The 20444-nt window shown below is 34.5% G+C and overlaps 1 protein-coding gene across 4 annotated transcripts in view; it reads right to left on the minus strand.

The window, feature by feature from the left end:
• LOC145263176 (uncharacterized) overlaps positions 1-19597 on the minus strand; it is a 256016-nt gene extending 236419 nt beyond the window's left edge. For all 4 annotated transcript variants that reach the window (XM_080120215.1, XM_080120213.1, XM_080120214.1 and 1 more), the window contains exon 1: positions 19451-19597. In XM_080120215.1, the coding sequence (XP_079976341.1) occupies positions 19451-19558 (108 nt within the window). In that variant the 5' untranslated portion in view covers positions 19559-19597. The remainder of the gene's footprint in view (positions 1-19450) is intronic.
• Positions 19598-20444: the final 847 nt, after the last annotated feature.

Genomic DNA, 20444 nt, shown 5'->3' on the forward strand with positions numbered 1-20444 from the left:
TTACAGCTAGACGAGTGTTTCTTGTGAAAGTTTGGCGAGGGGGGGACCATAGATTGAAGCTCAGTCGAACACTTTCCATGAAAATAACGATACATCAGAGACAAACTCGCAACATCTCTTCTGTGAGATAGAGGTTGCAAGGAAGAGAAAAGGACATCTCCTACGAGGCTACGAAGTCTATTTTGAACTCTATCAAGGCAGGCCAAGTCCTTTCTAGCAGCTCCTGCCCAGATGTGGCAACAGTATTCCATCCTTGGACATACCTGGCTCTTATATAGATAGAGAATTGCATCAGCAGTGAGATATCTACTGGATCGATAGAAAGATCCCACCATTTTTCCAGCGGCCTTGGCAACAGATTTGATGTACGTGTTCCATTTAAGATCAGGAGTAATGGTCAATCCCAGAAGCTTGTCAAAACTTGAGGCCTCCTGAAGACGAGAGCCATTCATTTCAATTGATGCCAGATGTGGATCAGAATGTTGATGATGTAAAGAGAGGAGCTTGGTTTTAGATGCATTAAAAAGTAACCAGCCACTCCTTTCCCCATTGTACTACATGCTCAAGATCAGAGGAGAGAGAATTGGAGAGAACTTGGTCGTTTACTGTCTTAGATGTACTACCATAAATGGTAGTGTCGTCAGCATAAATGTCTACAAATGATGTAAGGATGTGATTTGGAAGATCATTAATGTAGATCAGGAAAAGAGTTGGGCCCAGGATGGACCCCTGAGGGACACCGGCATTAATACTGTGGGCTTCTGATTTTTGCCCCTCAACTACTACTCTTATGAACCTATCAGAAAGAAATGATTTAATAATTGAGAAGACATTTCCAGCTATACCATAGCTAGAGTTCTTATGAAGTAAACCTTTATGCCATACCCTATCAAAGGCCTTAGATATGTCAAGAGCAATTGCCCTAGAAAGGTTGCCTCCGTCGAGAGATTTGCTAATCCTATGAGATATAACTGTAAGCACATCTGCTGTAGATCTAGCAGAACGGAAACCATATTGAGTGTCACTAAGAAGGTTATTTTTGTTGAGATGGTTGATTACTTCTGTATTTAACACAGATTCCAGCAACTTACTCATGACGCACAGGAGACTTATTAAGTTTTTCCTTTTAAAATCAATTTTTATTCAACAGTTTCATCAACAAAAAACATGGTCCGCAAAAAGTTATGAAAATAGGAATGTAAGAAAGGTTGATTCAGTTGACATGTATGTATTATAGAAACGCAATTTGGATTCATTTGGAGTGTTATTTTCACAACGTTTCAGTCAATGCAACCTTCAACCTTTTTCAGGTGTGCCTTGTGGAACTTTATAATCTTTCTGCTGAACTCTGAAATCTGCATGGAATTTCAAACAGAACCATTTAATTCATGAGAGTAACATGGTCTCATTTTCTCAGTCATGATTGGATAGAAGTCATAAGTAATTTGCAATTGTATTTTTGATTACCCACACTGAGAATGAACCTTCAAAAAAAAAAAAAAGGGGGGGGGTCAATTTTACAACTGAATTTTTCCAAGTACTCTAACCAACTTGGGTCCTTACATTAATTAAAAGAGTTCCATTTAAAATTCCATGCAGATTCCCCGAGTTTGGCAGAAAGATTCCCAAGTTCAACAAGATACATCTGAAGGTTGGAGGTTGCATCAACCAAAACGTGAAAATAACACTCAAGAGGAGAACAGAAATCTGAAGGATCCAAAAAATATGAATAATCAATCCTAATCTTAAAAATTCAGAAACGTAAATGGAATCGAGTTCAGTTTTATTTCGTCTAGCAGAACCATTGCTAGATGACAGAAAAGAGATATACATCTTATCACATTCATATCTCAAAATGTAACTTTATATTTTGCAAGAAACATGCTTGGGCAGAAGCATAAGTAACTGTCTACACAAAGACTTATTGCCTAATGCATCCTTCTTAAAATTATCACCCAGCTTTTGATTAGATAACATAGGACAGGACGAGTAACCATTTATTTTATATTTCTAAAACAATGATTTACATATTTAAGATCTTGATCACTTTGTTAAATTTATATGAAATGTGATTTTTGTTATATATATTTTACTAGCCTGAGTGGCCACCATTGCCTGTGTAAGCAAAAAAAAAAAAAAAAAAAAAAAAAGTGGTAGTAAGCAGGCAGGCTCGAACCCGCGACGCAAAGGTGGAAAAAAAGTGAAAGAAAACCTGATAAGTCCATGATGCGACCGAAAGTGTAAAGCGTTCAAATTTAACGTAGTCAATAAAAAAGATGACTTACAAAACTGGCATTGCTTTTAAACCTCCCACAAAGGTAGTTTTTAATGTGGAGGAAAACCAGCTCCACCAAAAAAGGGGTTACTCTGGCAGTATGCAAATAAATAGTAATTGTCTCAGTATGAAGGATTTCCCCTACATTGACCAAGGACCAATTAACTGATGTGCAGCATCTGCAGAACAGATACTACCAGAAGGGCAGGCGCCAGTTGTTTTTGTTCGATCGGTTTCCCTTTATTTATACGAAAAAGGCAAACAAACACTCGAAACTACGGCACGGAGGGAATTTTTGAAAACTCAATCAAAAAAAAAAAAAAGAAAAAAAGACATATCGGTTTGCGAATTTGAGATATTATGACCTAGGAAGTATAAGAAAACTTGTCCCAGAATTTAACCGACGCAAGAAACCCGACGCAAAAAGCCTTTCGTGGACATACACAAATGCGCACGCACATTTTACCTTTTATATATTAGACTAGCGGAGGTGCCCGGTATTGCCCGGGTGTTTGGAAGTGTGTGCTGAACACAAAAAAAATGGTGGTGTTTGGAAAAAAAAAAAAAAGTGTTAGTAGGCAAGCAAGCTCAACCCTGTGAGGCGAAGGCATAAAAGTGAAAGAAAACGTGAGATCTTGCCGCTGAGTGGCAACGCGTACATGCAAAAGAAATTATCTAATTACATAACAGAAATAAAAATACTTATTTTACACACAAATTTATATCTTTTTGCTGTTGTTAAGCTTCATCACTCATTATTTTTTCTTGCTAGCAGGTGTCATGCAGCATTAGACAAACCGGGCATCATGCTGTGCCACTACAATAGCATTTTCTGTTTCTGCTTTCCATTGTTATGACACTGTTTTTGCTAGGCCTCTTATTGGTTCAACTAGTAGGACAATAGAGATTTAAAACAATCCTTAGACTATTCTTGAACCGGCGATAACAATCACAACCAAATCAAGCTGGATGTGTGTGTTAGAGTTACTGACAATTTTGCACATCATATCCAAATGTACTTATTGAATACTGATGAAAAAACAAAGACTATTGAATATTCATGACTGGGCAAACCTAAACTGCTTAAAGAGGAGATAGGCTCTGTCTATCGCCTGGCTTTCATACTCCTTCTTTGCCTATTAGCTAGGCATAGAGGTGCTATCACAGGGACTCAACAGAATCACCTAGTGGTCGACCTTGTTTCCTGACTAGGGCAATAAACACCATTTTTCCCTGGTCCTGCTACATCCCATTCCCTAAACTGGACGACACTGGAGGTGCTTCAGTACCATATATGCCGGTATGGTTGGACTGGGCTGACTTTTGTCTAATAGGTTGAGGGTACTGGATTGACAGTTCCTGGCTGCTGTTTCCGACTGATAGTACAGGTGCCTTAACTCTTTGGTAGCACTTAGAGCAGCTGCTCCATCAACTTGTATAATATTGGGTTGTTTGTAGTGTCATGTCGCGTATGAAAAGGGACCCTGCACTCATCCCCGGTGGACTTTCCGGAGGCCACAATCTTGTAGGTGAGAGATGGCTGATGGTCTACTTGTCCAGCACCCCTCACTCACTCCAACTGAAACTTTTAAATTAAATTAAATGAAATGACAGTTCAAGAAAAAATTATGTTTAAACCAGGACCAAACTCAAAGAAAACCAACCTGCCTCTTTCCTTGAGGCTTGCATTTACAAATATCCGCGGGCTTAGAACTAACTTAGATGATGTTGAATCATTTCTCCTAGTAAACACCCCGGATATCTTAGCATTAAGTGAAACTAACCTACACTCCTCCATTCCCTCTAACCACTTTAACATGCCTGGTTATTTCCCACTCTGCCGTAAGGACTCAGACAGACACATGCACAGGCTTGGAGTCTATATTCGTAACACCCTCCCCCTGACTAGAGAAAAAACTTGAATCAGACGACCAGGCCTTTATGTGTTTCAGACTAAACATACATCATAATATTAACTACTTGTATTTTCTCTACCGCTCACCCTCAACTCAGGACTGTACCCTAATAAACAAAGTCTCTGACAGCATAGATATAGCACTCTCCCTAGATACTAGCGCACAAGTACATGTATTCGGTGACTTCAATGTCCACCACAGTAACAGGCTTGGATTCTCTACTTACACAGACGTAGCTGCTAGCACAACACATAACTTTTCTATATCTCATTCCCTATCACAGATGGTTACATTTCCAACACGTTTCCCAAACCAGCAAGATCAACATGTCTCACTTCTAGATCTATTTCTGACCACAGTTCTTGATAACGAATGTTCACAGCCCACTCGAGAATGCTGATCATGCTATGATAATGGTAGAAATCGCTCTTAATTCTCAAACCAAAACTGAAGACCCACTGCTCAAAACGAGGTATTCCAAAAAGGCTGACTGGGAAGCCATCAGAGATCTCATCAGAGATGCCCAAGGGGGAAATATTGCCTCTTCCAGCTGAACAGTGCGCAAATGAGACCACTGAATGGTTCAAAACTGCAATTGAAGCACATGTTCCCACACGGTAATTCTATAGCAAGCCCCACTCTCCCTAGTGGTTTACTTCTACTTGTGCAGCTGCCATTTCTCAAAGGCAGCATGCGTACCACAGATTCAACCGACATTAAGTCCAGTTTAAACAGACAGAAATATATAGAAGCTGAAGTAATTGTAATAGTGACAGCTAAGACTGAATACACTGAAACTATCAGAAAATCCATCGAAGCACAGAAATTAGGAACCCGTGATTTTTGGAATATCTACAATAGTGTAGTAAATAATGGGCAGTCAATGATTCCCCCACTATCAAACAATCGTGAGGTTGTTTGCACGGCAACAGAGAAGGCTAACCTATTTGCCAGTCAGTTTGCCTCTAACTCCACATTGGACTCAGTACACCACTCCCTCCATGACTTTCCTTTACGGACAGACGCCACACTAGATGATTTGAAAATCACCCCTTCTCAGGTACATGGTATCATAAAAAACCTAGGCATCTCAAAAGCATGTGGACCGGATCTCATCTCGGCTGTGCTATTAAAAAAATATGTTCCGCTGAGGTTGCTCCAATTCTCTCCAAATTTTTCAATAAATGCCTAAACAAATCTTGCTTTTGCTTTCCTGACTACTGGAAAACCGCTTCTGTGGTACGAATTTTCAAGAATTCTGGTGAAAGAACTGACCCATTAAATTATCGCCCCATTAGTCTTCTGCTTTTTGCCAAAATATTTGAGTCCTTAATTAAGCTCTAGTCCATCACCTTACAGCTGCTAAACTCCTGACCGACAATCAATATGGGTTTAGGCAAGCCCATTCCACAGCAGATATCCTAACTGTAATCTCTGAACATATATACCGTTCACTAGACAAAACAGTGGAGGGTAGAGCGGTAGCCCTCGATATATCTAACGCTTTTGACAGAGTGTGGCACGGTGATCTTCTAATGAAAATTAGATCATATGGTATCACTGGAAGAATACATAATGTAATTAAATCCTTAAGTAAGAGAAAAATCCAGGTTGTCCTCAACGGTCATACATCTAAACAATATGATATAAATGCAGGAGTACCTCAGGGATCTATCCTTGGACTTATTATTCCTGATATTCATAAATGACCTCCCTGATAAAATTGTTTCGAAAATGGGTAAATTTGCTGATAACACCACTCTCTATAACAAACACAAGGGGAAAACAAATGAACACATATCCAAGGAAATGGCAGAAACACTAGAGGATGACCTCCAATCTGTAGTGGAATGGGGACAAAAATGGATGGTTACATTCAATACTGCCAAGACTAAGCTTGTCTCCTTCAATAATTACAAGGAACCTTCTCTACCACCAATAGCAATGGCCAAGAACACATTACCCGAAAGTACTTCCTTTAAACTCCTCAGCCTAACGTTTACAGGGAACATGAACTGAAATAGATATATTGAGAACATTGCCAAGGCTGCTGCGAGGAAGGTGGGCTCTCTACCGTGCTAGAAAACTACTTACACCTGAAAGTATCTTGTACCTCTATAAGACCACCATTCGCCCATGTATGGAGTACTGTTGTCACATTTGGGCTGGTGCATCTACTACTTGTCTCTCACTCCTGGACAGGATTCAAAAGAGAGTCGCCAACCTGATAGGTCCTGAACTGTCGTTTAGGCTTCAGCCTCTGTCCCATCGACGAAATGTTGCATCCCTCTGCCTGTTCTACAAGTACTTTAATGGTGAATGCTGTACCCCCTCGACAAGAATACCCCCGACAAGCAGCTAAATCCCACCCCTTTACAGTAGAGATCCCCAGAACTGTAAGACTTTGGAACTCCTTGTCGGGATTCTGCTTTCCCAACTGTACTGACATGCAGAAGTTCAAGTGTAATGTGAACAAACATCTTGCTACTCATCTCTTCATAATACCCCTGCAACTTATTGTCCCCGATATTAGCCTCCTACTTCAAAGTGGCCCTGTGCCTTGTTTGGGGGGAAAATTGAATTTAAAAAAAGAAAAAAAAAAAAGTCAGGAACAAACTGAAGTTTATATGTGCCCAATATGATTGAATTGCAAAAACAATTCTGAGTTTTATTAACAATTCTATGGGTGACATTTTATTGGGGGTGGATACTTTGTACTTTTCTGGGAATAACACATTTTAATTCCCATTTTTTTTTTCTTTTTTTATGGAACGAACATGAAAGTAAAGTCTTCAGGGAAAAATAAGGTCATTGCTGTTGCAACAGCATTCACCAGGGTTGGGTGAGTGGATTTCTTTCCAAACTTGTACTATATTTCAAATCATGGTGGCCTGTGCATGATAGTCCGGAGCAAGGTTGCACAAGATAGCTAGCCACTTGCTCTTCCACCGTCAAAGGTCAAGTACCTGTGAACCTGAGAGTTCAATCAAGTCCTCCTTAACGGTTATTGTTTTGGTCCACAGTCGTCCACCAATGCACTTGCACCACCCCAGGCGATAAGCCACATGTCCAAACCATCAATGATGTTATTGTAGCAGGACGAAATAGAGTAAATACAGCAAGACTTTTTTTCTAACATATTAAGTAAAATCAGGTTATTTTTTTATCATTTCTTTGTCATTGATAGTTTTCTCCCTACAAAATCAATACTTGATTGTGGTCCAGTTTTTTCTTGTAGATCTTTACAGCATGTTGTGAGGAAGAATAAAATTTAATTCATTTTAATTCCTGTCCAAGTCAAAATAATTTGTTGCTATATTTTTGGTTAAACTATAAGGGCATAGTTCCAAAAAAATTGGAAGATTATATTTATAAACATATATATTATATTTTATTTATTTTGTTTATAAACATGGGTAATAAAAACTGACCAATCAGATAGAATCGCATTCTGCTACCAACCAATCATAAATCAGAATCATTTCACAAAATATACTGATTGTTTTAGAATTCCTGCACATAAATTTCCATCTTCCTTCACATAGGAAAGAACTCTGCTCGTTGGCTTTGTTTGCTAGCTTTTACAATTCAAGACTTCTATGGATTGGGTATCAGAAACCCTGCTCTTCATTTTCGTCCACAAGTTTTTACAATTCAAAGCTTTTTTTCTGAATTGGTACTGCCATTATTTTATTTATTTTATTTTTTTTTTGCAACATGTCATTTTTTTTTTTTTTCTAAAATTAAAATGACTTACATTTCAAAAGCAATCTTAAAAAAAAAAAAAAATTGTCCAAACAGATTTACTTTTTTGATTAAAAAGATTTTTTTTTTTAAAATAAAAAAAAACATCGGGATAGTTCAAGAAAAAAAAAAGGCACAAGTTGAAAGTAAATACACTACCGGGCAACGCCAGTTAGGGACTAGATAAAATAAATCTAATCTCCAGTTCTAATATCTTATTTGAAACTTTCAAAACAAAATACTTACAATGAAAAGTGTGGAATTTCCATAGAATCTTGCTAATAATAAATTTTTCCACTTTTCAATGTTTTTCTTTTTTTATTTAAAAAAAAAAAAAAAAAAAAAAAAATCAATCCATCTACTTTGTTTCCAAGATGTTCTCTTTTCTTTCAAAGGATTTTGAGGTTTGTTTATAATGAACATGTGAACGCACGCAGGGTAAAAGGGAAAAAAACAGGTTGATTAATCTTATGTTATTTGACAAGAGTGGGAGATCAAGCTTGAAAAATGTTCAGACCTGTTTTTCCATTCATTACAACATATACAATACAACAATGAAGAGTCCACATTACAACATAAATTAACATAAAAATGATCCCCCACTTAATATTTTTTATAATAAATTCATTCCATATTGATTATCTATCTTCTACTATCATATAAAAGGAATTTTGTGTGTGTGTGTGTGTGAGTTTGTTCCCTATGGACTCGAAAATGGCTGGGTCGATTTTTCTATGAAATTTCACAAGTGTACTTTTGTGTCTGGCAGTGTTCTTAGATAGCTTTTATGCCATAATGTCTTTGATAAATCTTGATAATCGAAAAAATATGAGGAAAGAATGAACAGGCGATTTCAATCAAAGTTAATACCTTATACAGCTAAACATCACAAGTGCATTTGAGAAGTTTTATTACCACACAAGCCGAAAGGGCTGGAATATAAAATTAACAGTAGGTTCTTTGATATGACAGAGTGCGTTCAAAATGAACGTTTCTGTTTAGAGCGGAATTGAACCATGATACTTGAGTTTGCATTTTAAACTTTAATGCAAGCCATTATATATATATATATATATATATATATATATGATGAAAATAATGGAAATAGTATTCCGACAAAATAGAGAAAATAAAAAGGAACAAACCGTATTATGTGTTCATCAACGTTTCGTCTTTATTTCAAGACTTCCTCTGGATGAATGAGATTAAGAAACCAAAAAATATACCAGTACAAAATATTTGAAAATGTTTCACGTGCACAGTGTGACGCAGTTCTATTTCAAAGAAACGGAAAATTTCCAACATCAATTTTCCGTTTCTTTGAAATAGAACTGCGTCACACTGTGCACGTGAAACATTTTCAAATATTTTGTACTGGTATATTTTTTGGTTTCTTAATCTTATTCATCCAGAAGAAGTCTCGAAATAAAGACGAAACGTTGATGAACACATAATACGGTTTGTTCCTTTTTATTTTCTCTATATATATATATATATATATATATAAAAATTATAAAAAACAGTAAGTTCTCTACATTGCAACGTAGACTACAATGTATTGTGGACTAAGTCACTGTGGGAAGGCATGTGAAGCTTCCTCCCGGTACACTGCGATGGATCCCAAACTAGAGCAGGCAATCAATCGATTGATTTGATTAAACAATAGGTGATTTCACTGATTCTGATGACAAGAAAAATATGGGAAGGTGAAACGGTCATTGATCCTCATTCAATCCTGGGCAACATTGGGTCTCCTTGCTAGTGTTAAATATTACTAAACTTTAATGATGAAATCTTGCTTGCTTGTTACCGTGCACTTTTCATCTCTACACACATGTTTTGGATGGTGCGAGGAGGGAGGAGCATAAGAGAGGGGGTGTAAGAGGGGAAACAGAAAGGGTAAAAACGCATGACCAAAAACGTGATATCATCAGAATACCAGGGTTTTTAACTAAAGATGACATTATGCCATTCTACTTTTTTACATGAACACTATTATCTGCAGTGAAACCGTGTATTGACTGTATGTGGAAGCAAAACACAACCCTCTTTCATGCCAGTCAGAAGACCCAGGCTTGACTGTCACAGAACTTTGTCAACCACACTTCGCTTCGGTTATTTTTTTCTTAGTAATCTTGTGATCAAATATAGACTATACCCTATATTATAAAGGAGAGGGGGAATTTACTCAACAAAACTTTTCATTTTTTTTCAAGTTCGTCTTTGAAGATGGTTCGAGAAGGCAATACATCAAAGCATACTTCCTCTAACATCTCCCACACTAGAGTCCTCTATTGGCCTCACCACAGTAACTAGTTTAGTGGATCCTCCATAGTTAAATCATTGGCCAGGAGTTTCAAGTCTGCATTTTGTTTGTATAAACCTTAATCCTCTCATTACGATCAGCAGAAATATGGCATACCTCTCTACAAGAAAAAATGACATTTTCCTTCCTCTTTCTACAGAGAGGCTTCTGTCTCCAAGGATGAAGAGGGTTTTCATTTTGGGAGGGGAGACATTTGAGTTTTCACAAAAGAGAGAGGAGGGTTACATTAGGGTGGGAGAAGGTAGTGAAGAGGATATTTTCTTTTAGGATTTTTCTAAGATAAAAAAAAAAAAAAAAAAAAAAAAAAAGACTACCACTATCCGAAAAACAGACAAAATGCAAGTTATAGTAAAAAAGTTTCATTCATGTCATTGAGTATTTGCATAAAAAAAATTGTTTCGTTTATATTTCTGCTTCTACATAAACTCCATCATTCCACAATGCACTCCACAGTGGTGCTTATTCTCCATTTTTAGCATAGAAAAATGAGGGTTTTATCAATCTCACCGTGGAATTATGGATTCAACCAATACATGTCTAAACAGGATTTCCAAAAGTAGGCCAACAGCCTGTGCATGATTGGGAGGGAGAGAAGCGGGGGGGGGGGTATTTTCTTTTGGATTATGTGGATTATTCAGAGTACTGTTCTCATTTTTTAACTATTCTCACAACATTTCAGCCAATGTAATCTCCCATCTTCTACATGTTTATCTTGTCAAACTTAGAAATCTGTATAAAATTTAGAATGGAACTCCCATATATATATATATATATAATCCACGGGGGTAGCTTGTTCTTGTTCCATCAGTCATAATCCAGCAGAAACCTTAAGTAATTAACTGTATTCATAATATTGCCCATATTGAAGATTGAACCTTCAACCTCCAGAAGACTGTCATATTCAACCGATTATCACTTAGCACTTTTATTTGTTGTGCTACCTATCTTCCCCCCGACCCCACCCTAGAAAACACATTTTTTCAATAGTGGTGAAACTCCTCTCTAAACGATCTTTCAATGAGGCTTATGTTTATTTATACTCCCTATTTGAAAGAGAAGTGATGATGGGAAGAGGTATTTTAGGAGGAAAATGAGGTTTTGATCAGCTTTTAAATAGGCAAGAGATAGTTAATTTATCTTTTTTTGTCCAGGGTTTCTTTCAAGTGGATTACTTCTAAGCATCTTTTTTTATCCAGAATCCTATTTAATTGCCTCCCTATGAGGGCAGAATTAGACTCAAGATCAGTTTTTAATGTGGGGAAAATCCAGCTCCCCAAACCACCTTAGTCTAGAAGGATTTCTTCTTCATTGATTGAGGACAGAAAAGATGATCAGGAGAGATGCTACATTTTGCTCTGGTTAAGAGCAAAATGTAGCATCTCTTCTGATCATCTTGTCAAGAAATCTTAATTTTCACTATCTCCTCCTGTTTATTACTTTAGGGAGGAAGACTTGTTTTGCTTGGAGCCTATTCATACCTTTCGCTACTTTTTTTTTTTTTGGGGGGGGGGTCAAATGTTGAGTTGTTATTGTTGTTAGCGTCCTTCCGTCTCTGTAGACGATGGAGAATCACACCTGGAGGTTGTTATGTTGAGTGGTGGCAGCTGCTGCTGTGACAGAGCAGACCGACGCAGGAGCAGCAGATTCTGTTACACTTCTCACAGGGGTACCCTCCATCAAGCTCTGCCGATGGTTTTCCAGGGCACAAATCAAAAAAAAAAAAAAAAAAAAAAAAAAATTGTACTCAAGCTCAGTTGTAGTGAACATTTCATTGTGGGAGAGGAGGTAACAAATGATGAGCTCTTCCACCCTACTCAAAGTTTTAGCTGCCTCCCTCATTCATTTTTGCAGGATATCTAAACTTAAGTGTCCTACCCCACCACTGATCCAGAAAGCAGCTCTCCTTCCTCTGACAATCACCGAAAACTTATCCTCTCTTATTGGTAGACGCTCATTGAATTTTATTGTTTGGTAATATGTCAAACTCCCAGTCCCTGCAGATTGCTGCAGGAAATATTAGACCACGGCACAATCTGTAAATTACACAAGCACCAAAACTGCTACTAACACTGCAAAGAATTGTCCTTTCTTTGTAACTAAAATCAAATAGAATTGCCATGAACAAGTTTCTTTCCAAGAACTTTCCATCCGTGAAAGATGTTAGCATGGACAGGTTTCCCTACAGACTACAACATGGTTATTTTCAAAGTCCATGTCAACAATCCGTCATCAGTAGAAATGGCTATATTAAAGATATTAACTCCCAAACGTTTGGGTCTTTTTTCTATTTGTTTTGTATAGTTTTCTTAACAGTGATGAAGTAAAGATGTTTCCTATGTTTTTGGAGGAAATTGAAAAGTTTTGGATAAAAACGTTTGCGCTACGGAATATTAGGTTGGTGCAAAAATAATGTCATTTTTTTAAATGAAGCTGAACATCAAAAAACAATATTATTTTTGCACCAATTTCTATCATTTTCAGATTTTTTAAAGTGTACCAGAGAACTTTCAAGAACAGTTGAAAATGTTATATTTAAATAATTATTGATAGATTGGGAGAGTACCTTCAGCTGAATTCCACTCCCCCAATTGAGATTTTTTTTTTTTTGTGGAATTTAGAGTGGGGGGGATTAGTTTTGTATATAAATTTACCGTAAAGGCAAGTTTAAGAAAAAGACCAAACTACTTTAAACAAGTGAATCATGTATATAAGCCCATGAGTGCACTGAATGAGGCATTGAAAAAAATGACGAAGTTCAGCATTTAGCCCCAAAAGTCCCCAGGGGACATCAAATCCTGGTGAAAATGAACAAACAGTGCAGTTTTAGGCTGACAAAATGGAGGAGAGTTGTAAAGTTTGTTTTAACAGTCTCTTTAAAATCTACCAAAACTCATGTAATTATCTAATCAATATAAAATTTTCACTGATTAAGTAAAGAACAAACTTTATAAAAGGTGTATTTTTCATATTCGAGATATATATATATGTGTGTGTGTGTGTGTGTGTGTGTATATACAGGTGACGAGGAAAAAACCGGCTGAGTGAGCGTGTCAGCTGCATGAACCATGTAAGTTGTCCAAAATGATATTCTTTCTAAGTTTTTTAAGGTAAGCATTTGAGTACGTGACTAAATATGCAGCAGACATAATTTAGACTGGTTAGTTGCAATCCGAAACAATATTGTAATGGATACCTTTTAAAAAGTAATAAATGACCAACTGAGAAAACTTGATAGAAGAAACTAAGAGAATTATTAAATTACACAACATACATATACTTTTATTTTTGCATATAGACCCCTCCCCTTCTTCTTCATTTTTGGTCAGACCTGGACATATACTTCCTTTATGGGAAGAGGGAGGGGGAGCAGGAGAATGGAGAAAAAAAAAAAATGGCATGCCTTCAAATTTTGAGAATGCATTTAATTTTTCACCTTTTGTGTTTTGAATTGGGAAATTCATTTAATATACTATAAATAATTATTATCTTTGAAATTAGCATTAAAAATTATTTTCTTCATTATTATGAAAAACACAACTTTAAAATTTTTTTAAATTAATTTTATAATTTTTAAAGCAAATATACCATTAAATAGAGAATGCTTTGTCGAATCGATACCAAAAAAAGAAACAAAAACATATACAACTGGAAGTTTTAAAATTACAATATTTGTTTCTGCAATTGTTTACGTGAGATCCCCTTAACTATGATGGCAGATACACACTACAATTTTCTCATCAACGCCCAAAACTCATTTAAAGAAAAACTGCTCAAAATCATGAGATTGTCATCTGCATGTTTGTTAACATCAGGTGACACAAATCAACCAATGAAAGGATGATACGAAGGTAAGCTTTCAAAGTGGACCAAAAGTGATCATCTGACCATTATTTTCAAATGAAATTCAATAAAATACTGAACCCATTAAAAAAAAATAAATAAATAAATTTCAAAATCTTTATGAAATTGGAGAAAAATTCAGTATAATCTGGTTTATGAAAAATAATTTGATTCACTTGTTATTAATTAGAAAATAAGTAATAGAAAATGATTTCATGAAATTAAAAATAAATTCAATTTATGAAAATAATAGAATTTATTCTAAATAAACTAATAAATAAATAAATTATTCTGAAGAAAATATAAGGAAAAATTTGGAAATTATAAGAGCAAACTAAAAATGATATTAAAACTGAAATATAATATCACAAGTTTATAGTTGATGTAAAAAAAAAAAAAAATCAGAAAACAAAGCAGTTCTAGTTTAGGTTTTTTGTAAACAGTATAGTTTTCTATACTTTTAAAAAGTTATTGAATTGTTATAAAAAATTAAACTATTTGACGTCCAGATTTTAAAATTCTAATATTTTTGCATATTCTTATAGCAAATCATCCTAAATCTTATTTAGACATAAAAAATTAGTTTCATTGATTTAAAAACATTTTCTTTTATATTTAAAGTTTTGTTTACATCTTTAAGTAAAAAATTGGTTCTTGACTGATTTTGGGAAAAATTTAAACTTCTATTAAAAATTATAAAAAACAAGTATTATTCTGCTTTTAATATGATAAAATTTATTGTTTTATCTTCCTGAAAAAAAATAAATAAAAAAATAAAAATTTGTTCAGAAATATTGACTTTTTTTTTTTTAATTAGTTTTAAAAAGAGTATCAACTTGATTTTTTTCGGTCCTTTGGCCATGTCATTCATTATTATTTACATATTTAAAGTGTATTGCCAGAAATACACTTTTTCTATTGAGAAATACTGTCAGAAATTGCATGACCTGAAATGCGAACTTTCATTGGTTCATAAGAATTTGATGTCAGGTTTTATTACAGCCTTTTGTTCAAACCGATTTTGTAAAATAACTATGTGAGAAATTTAATTTCTCAATTTAGAACTACTGGCAGAGAGAAATTGACACAACAAATGAAAGATAAACTTACCCGGTAAGATAAAAACCAGTCGTCTTTCTTCAGGGTTGCAAAATTGTTGCATCATTTTGCATCTCGACTAAGTCTGGTAGGTGAAACTTCATAAGAAAATCCTTACTGAGTAGAGTTTGAATGTTCTGGGTAAATGAATCCATTTAATTATGATTCCAAAGGAAAGGGGTTGGTTAGTTCCGCCGAATAGTTAATTTCAATATACACATTTTTAGCCGATTTAAAGGAGACGATATTACGTCAAGGAATAAAATCTAATTAGTAAGGTAGAATAGTCTCACTGAGGAGAGAAGAGAGGGCTCCAATCGCCCTTAAATTAATGACTATGAATGCTTGAAGGAGAGACACAAACATGGTCTATTCCTTTGAGAAATATATACACAAACTGAAGTTTTTGGTTTGAACAACCCACGCGCGTGGGTTTGAATTTAAATCAACCAATCAAAAGCCTGTAATAAAACATGACATCAAATTCTTATCAACCAATGAAAGTTCACGTTTCAAGTCATGCAATTTTTGACAGTATTTCTCAATAGAAAATGTGTATTTCTCAATAGATTTTAACTCAAAAAGATTCTACAAATAATAATATTCTTTAAAAAATGCCTACACTGAATTTTTTTGTCCACGCAATCAACTCTCTCTGTGATTTCATAACTTTGCGCTTTAAGTAACTCAGTTCTAAAACTATTTCCATAATTAATTAATTTTCTACTTAATCGTTTTTCGCAATTTTTGGATATGTTAGTAATTTCGACCTGATAATTAAGTAGATACCAGTGGTTTTAGTTGACATTCAATATTTCACTTTTTGGTAATGTTGCTAAATAGGATTTACGGGTTCAAAATGTTTCTTATTTAAACATGAGGAGTCATTTCAGGTAAAAATTTAATTTATTTTACCCATATAAACTAGAGAAATGCACGAGGAAAATGTGTAAACATTTTAAGTGTTAAAGAATCAAGATGGCTGCCACTTGCAATTTTGTAAGCATGAAGCAGCCTTGACCTTGCGATCAAAAACCATGATCGAGTGAAACAAGGAAATTCAAGAAAAAAAAATTGCATTTCGTCTGTTCCACTCAATCTTGGCTTTTGATAGCAAGGTCAAGGCTGCTTCATGCTTACGAAATTGCAAGTGACAGCTATTTTGATTCTTACACATTTTAATCGTGCATTTCTCTAGTTAATATAGGTAAAAGAAATGAAAGTTTTACTCGAAATGACTCCTCATATAATAATGTTTAAGATAAACATTTTGAATGCCTTATTTTTCTTATATCACCAGCAAACCCTATTTTTACTCAATTTTTAACCTAATAACGAAGAAGCACTAAAAAGCATGCAATAAAAGTTATAAGCCTTTAAAGTTAGAGTAAATATCGATTCTTCCGAGTAAAGCAGATACCTTAACGTAAACACGTGACTAGACAAAAGATACTTTGGTTAGAATTTGCATTTCGTAAATAAATACATAATCTATTTACGCGAACTTCGGGCCAAGATCACAGTGTAGTATCTTTTCTGATGTTACAGTTGACCTTTTCTGTCCTCAGTCAGTGGATGAGAAATCCTTCCTAACTGAGACAATTTTAATTTGTTTCTATCTACAGTGTCCCTTTTCCCCCCACATTAAAAACCGGCCTTGTGTCTAACTCTGCCCTTGTGGAGAGACAAGTAAATAGGAACTTCAACATCAATTTTTCAATACTTATGCAGAATATGGAACATGCTATTGTTTTGGATAGGATTTACAAGTTACATTTGTAGCGACTCGCTACAAATATTAAGTGATTATGCAGGCCTAATGCGAGTACAAAACAAGCTTCTCTTCAAACTACTACTTGCTTCCATGTGCCGTACCCAAACGAAATTCTTTGTCATGCTAAAGAACTGTCCTCGACGGTACAACTCGTGCACACTCACGGCAACGCGCTGAAGTCTTTGCCCTTTCTTTCTTTTAACCGGTTTCCTTTGTACCGACGGCTACTAGCTATAAACGCGTGCATGCACCTAAATTCTCCACATGGAAATAGCAAAGCAGTGAGAATTAACATTTACACTTCGATTTCATTTTGCCTCAGTCAGAGCAGGATCTCTCTCTCTCTTTACGCATTTAATTCAAAACCTATCAGACTAAATACAAATATACATAGAGTCCTAGCGACCATACATGATGTTACAAACATTAACTTTATTGCCAAAATATTCCTTTCCTGAACATTTAAACTCTATCACTTTCATGACTCTCATGCTAAACCAGCACACGCACAAATAAAAATACATCAACACAATAACATCATTCGTCTTAGATTATTAAATAAAAATCATATTGAACTTTTAAAATTCGCCTTGGTCTTAATGCCATTTCTGACAACCTTCTATTTTAATATTTTTGTTAGGGATTGGGAAAAGTTTACCTATGCTCACATCACGAGGCATATCGGTGAATGTCGACCAAACACCACACACATTCAATTTGGTATTTATGCAGAGAAGGTATCATGCTGAAATAACGTTTTTTTTTTTTTTTTTTTTTTTTTAGAAACCTATTCTTAATATAGGGAGGATGTTTTACTTTCACCTAACAATTTAATAAAACTTGAATTTAACTTTAAAATGCTATATATAAAAAAAAAAAAAAAAATAGCACGGTACCTTCCATGTATAAGTACCTTCAATTTTTTACGGTATCTTTTGTTTGATAAATTAAGTGAAAGTAGAATCGTTAAAAAAGAAAAGGGGGGGGGTACTTCTACAGTTTATTACCAAGAATGGAGACGCCATTTTTTTCGGGCACTTGTCATTAGAATGAATAGGGAGAAATCAGTATTTTTAACTATGACCGAAGTAGGAAATAAATAACAAAAATATTAAACTAGATATTAATTACTTCCGGAAAGAACTATGAAAAAAGTAAATAAAGAAAGTGAAATAGAGCATATCCGTCATTGTTTAATTGGAAATGTTTCGATTTAATTAATGAAAATGGGAAAACTTTTCATGAAGCATATATATATATATATATATATATATATATAAACAGAAAATGAAAATGACATACTCAATTGTTTAAACTGGGCGAGTGCAATTTGAAAACCAAAACATTTATTGTATAAAAATCTATCAAAATATTATTGTAAAGACATTTATTGAAAAGTTTGCGTAAGAAAATATAATTTTAATAAAACATTTTTGTAATTTTTTTGTTATTTATTTCCTACTTCGGTCATAGTTTAAAATACTGATTTTTCCCTCTGATTTTAACAACAGGTGCCCGAATAAAAAAAATGGCGTCTCCATTTTCGGCGATAAACTGTAGAAGTACCAAAAGAGTAAAGAAAGAAAGACCCCCCCCCCTCGACTCTACATGTGAAGACTGGATTTGTCAATAATAACCGTATTAATTCCACACGGTCCTTATTCTGCGTATCATTTTGGTACTAGTGCACTTATTGATCCGTGCTGAAATAACTTTATTCCGAAAGCCATTCTTAACATGGGGAGGGAGAGGGGAGGGGGTTTTGTAGATATTCTGTACTTTAACTTCACAATTTAATAAAAACAGACCTCATAAAACTTTAATTAAACTTGAAAATAGTATTTAAAAAATAGCGCGGATCAATAAGTGCATTAGCACCGTATTTTCTTTTGAAATACAGTTATGTCGGTAATAGCAATAATGATTGCCAATTGTTGAAAAACAAAAATGCCCCCTACATTAAACATTACCCCTAATTTTTAGTGGCAACACAAAAAAAATAAAGACAGAAACATTGTATCAAGTGGGAATGGGCACAACGGAATTATTAAAAGTCAATTTCGTAGTAAAATGAAAAAAATCAGTTTGTTTTTGCTGTTGTTTTGTTTTTGTCGTTGCCTTTCCGCTGTTGTCGGAACTCGTTATCGGATTTTACCGAAACAATATAGTTAGTTGTCCATGGGGGTGATCTATACACTATTATTTCAATCGTTGTAAACAATTTAGATTTATGAAAAAAACGAATCATGAAATCGCTAAAATAAATAAATAAATAAACAAAATAAATTAATAATCACTTTTTTAATAAAAGAAAAAAACAAAAACAACATTTATTATTGATGAAGATGAAAAAACAAGGATGGTTGTGGGAAGTAAAACTAAAAACAAAATAAAACAACGTCGTGCAATTTCAAAAGATAATGCAAAGGAAAAGATATTTCATTTGCATTACGAATATTTCTGTAATTTTTACGAACCCTGAGTTTGCTGAGAGTTCCATTTGATTCGAGTGTTTGAACCAACAAGTCGAGGAGTTCGTTGTCCTCATCGGTGGCAGACATATTATCAACAACTGCACTGAGCATGCGTCGTTGTCTTCACTACCAAAATCGAAACTTCCGGTTAACAACAAGCCGGTTTTGCTTTTATTTCCGCTTAACAACGAAACCGGAGTGTCCTCTTATTTCCGAGTAGTTAATAATTTGGTGATATTATAATTATTTTAACTTTAACTTTTACTTTAATCTTCTTCTTCTTCTTCTTCTTCTTCTTCTTCTTTATTTATTTTATATGGAAGCTTTAATGATGATGATAATTAGGCATCTCCACGGCGTTGTGTAAAACGTCAGCATTGTACACATTAACACCAACGTCATCATTTTGTGTGTTTGTGTCAATTTCTGTGGATGGACACTCGCGTCATAATGTTTAATGAAAGTAACGATTTTTTTTTTCTATAGGTAAAAAAAACACTATAAGACTTACCTTTTGTAAAACAAATTCATTTTTATTAACGAATTACAGAAACGAGAGATAATAAAATAAAATTAATTTTAATATCTTCTGTAAACACTTATGTAGCCAAAGATAATGTTGCTTACAGCCTTCTGTACTTTTTTTTAAAAGGGCGCAAAAAATAAAGATCACCCTCTATCAATTTAAATAATGAAATCAAAACAATTTTTTTAGGCTGATTTGGAATAAAGATCACCCTCTATCAATTTAAATAATAAAATCAAAACAATTTTTTTAGGCTGATTTGGAATTTGCAATTTTATTATCTCAAGAGTCATATATTAAAATATGTGAATATATATATATTTTTTTTTAGTATTGTAAACCTGTTATAAAAAATCTTCTCTTAAACTTCATATTGCGTAATATTTGAATTAATATCACTTTTAAAAATAATTATTTTTTAGACTTGTGTTTTTTGTTGTAATTCAAATAATTATATTATTGAGAAAAAAA

Source organism: Euprymna scolopes, chromosome 38 (assembly GCF_053919585.1).
Source record: "Euprymna scolopes isolate OS-2025 chromosome 38, ASM5391958v1, whole genome shotgun sequence".
In the NCBI taxonomy this organism is placed as follows: domain Eukaryota; kingdom Metazoa; phylum Mollusca; class Cephalopoda; order Sepiida; family Sepiolidae; genus Euprymna; species Euprymna scolopes.